General features: G+C 51.7%; 2 protein-coding genes across 2 annotated transcripts; both read right to left on the bottom strand.

Annotated features, from left to right (window-relative positions):
• Positions 1-16: 16 nt before the first annotated feature.
• Positions 17-474, bottom strand: LOC107694801 (histone H2A-like). Its single transcript, XM_016494487.1, has one exon. It carries the CDS (start codon positions 442-444, stop codon positions 58-60), a length of 387 nt encoding a protein of 128 aa, XP_016349973.1. The 5' UTR covers positions 445-474; the 3' UTR covers positions 17-57.
• Positions 475-982: 508 nt separating this feature from the next.
• Positions 983-1,728, bottom strand: LOC107694800 (histone H1-like). Its single transcript, XM_016494486.1, has 2 exons — positions 1,430-1,728; positions 983-1,386 (listed from the first exon to the last, which is right to left on the bottom strand). Exons 1-2 carry the CDS (start codon positions 1,698-1,700, stop codon positions 983-985), a joined length of 675 nt encoding a protein of 224 aa, XP_016349972.1. The 5' UTR covers positions 1,701-1,728.
• Between the last annotated feature and the right edge of the window lie 61 nt (positions 1,729-1,789).

Below are 1,789 nucleotides of genomic sequence, written 5' to 3'. Positions count from 1 at the left end.
ATGAAATGGGTGGCTCTTAGAAGAGCCTTTGTGTTTGAGAAGCAGAGCGGACTCGGTTTATTTGGCTTTGGCGGGCTTCTCACTCTTCTTGGGCAGCAGCACGGCCTGGATGTTGGGCAGCACGCCGCCCTGAGCGATGGTCACTCGGCCCAGGAGTTTGTTCAGCTCCTCATCATTGCGCACCGCCAGCTGCAGGTGACGGGGAATGATGCGGGTCTTCTTGTTGTCTCTGGCGGCGTTTCCAGCCAACTCCAGGATCTCGGCGGTGAGATACTCGAGCACAGCCGCCAGATAGACGGGAGCTCCGGCACCGACGCGCTCTGCGTAGTTACCTTTGCGGAGAAGCCTGTGAACACGACCGACGGGGAACTGCAGTCCTGCTCTGGAGGAGCGAGTCTTGGCCTTCGCTCTCGCTTTACCACCGGTTTTGCCTCTGCCGCTCATCTTCGGCTGTAATTACTTCTCTGTTTGCAATACAGAAATAATAATTTCCTGAACGCTGCTATGCTGCTTTTAAACGAGCGTGCCAGTCGCCCATTGGTGTAGAGCGTTGTAAGATTTTAAACCAATCACTGAACTTCCCTCCAACACCAACCACCAAAGCCACGCCTCCTCAGCTGGCGCGCGGATTGTGCTGCATTTTAGACTAAACACATGACAGAAAAAAATTGTGATGGGGCGTTGAATGAGTTTTAAAAAATGTCGATGCAACAACAATGTTAATACAATATATATACATATACAGTAGCTAATTATATTTATATCAATGATCCATTAAAGCTGTTTATATTGATAAACGTGAATAACTAATTTTTTTAATGTAAAGTCAACATGTAAAACACTTCCAGCCGCGGTAAACTTATATACTCTTATAACAGTTTACTTCCACTAGAAGTCAAAATGCAGATTTGTTTTTTTTCGCTCTTTCTGTAGAGTTAGTGGGTGGCTCTGAAAAGAGCCGTTGGATAAGAAAATTATTTTTTTATTTCTTCTTGGGAACTGCCTTTTTAGGCTTGGCAGCTTTAGGCTTTGCCGCCTTGGGTTTGGCAGTCTTGGGCTTGGCCGCTTTAGGCTTTGCCGCCTTGGGTTTGGCAGTCTTGGCCTTTCTGGGGCTCTTGGCTGCTTTCTTAGGCGCCGCTGGCTTTGCTGTCTTGGGGCTCTTCGTCGCCTTCTTAGCGGCTGCGGGTTTCTTGGTCTTCTTGGGGCTCTTCGTCGTCTTCTTAGCGGCTACAGAGGATTTCTTGGCCTTCTTGGGCGATTTCTTGGCGGCGGGCTTCTTTGCAGCATCGGGTTTCTTGGCCGCGGGCTTCTTGGCTTTAGAAGCAGCTTTCTTCTTGGTCTCGGCTGGTTTCTTGCTGATCTTGAAGGAGCCGGAGGCGCCGGTCCCTTTGACTTGCAGCAGGGTTCCGCTTGAAGGAGCCGGAGGCGCCGGTCCCTTTGACCTGCAGCAGGGTGCCTTTAGTCACCAGGCTCTTGATGGCAAGCTTGACGCGGGAGTTGTTCTTCTCCACGTCGTAGCCGCCGGCGGCGAGAGCTTTCTTCAGGGCTGCGAGGGACACGCCGCTCCGCTCCTTGGACGCGGACACGGCTTTGACGATCAGCTCACCGACGCCTGGACCTGCTTTCTTGGCTTTGGCGGCGGACTTCTTCTTGGGCGCTTTGGCCGGCGGAGCGGCAGCAGATGGAGCGGTTTCTGCCATTTCTCTGAGCGGAGTTAGTCTTTCAAACACTGAGTTCAATGATGGTCGCTCGAGCAGCGCTGCGCTCTTAAACAACACATGAGAGCCTT

The sequence above is a fragment of the Sinocyclocheilus anshuiensis genome, unplaced genomic scaffold (genome assembly GCF_001515605.1).
Source record: "Sinocyclocheilus anshuiensis isolate Anshui unplaced genomic scaffold, SAMN03320099.WGS_v1.1 scaffold19999, whole genome shotgun sequence".
Lineage (NCBI taxonomy): Eukaryota > Metazoa > Chordata > Actinopteri > Cypriniformes > Cyprinidae > Sinocyclocheilus > Sinocyclocheilus anshuiensis.
This window is presented reverse-complemented; position numbering and strand designations above follow the sequence as displayed.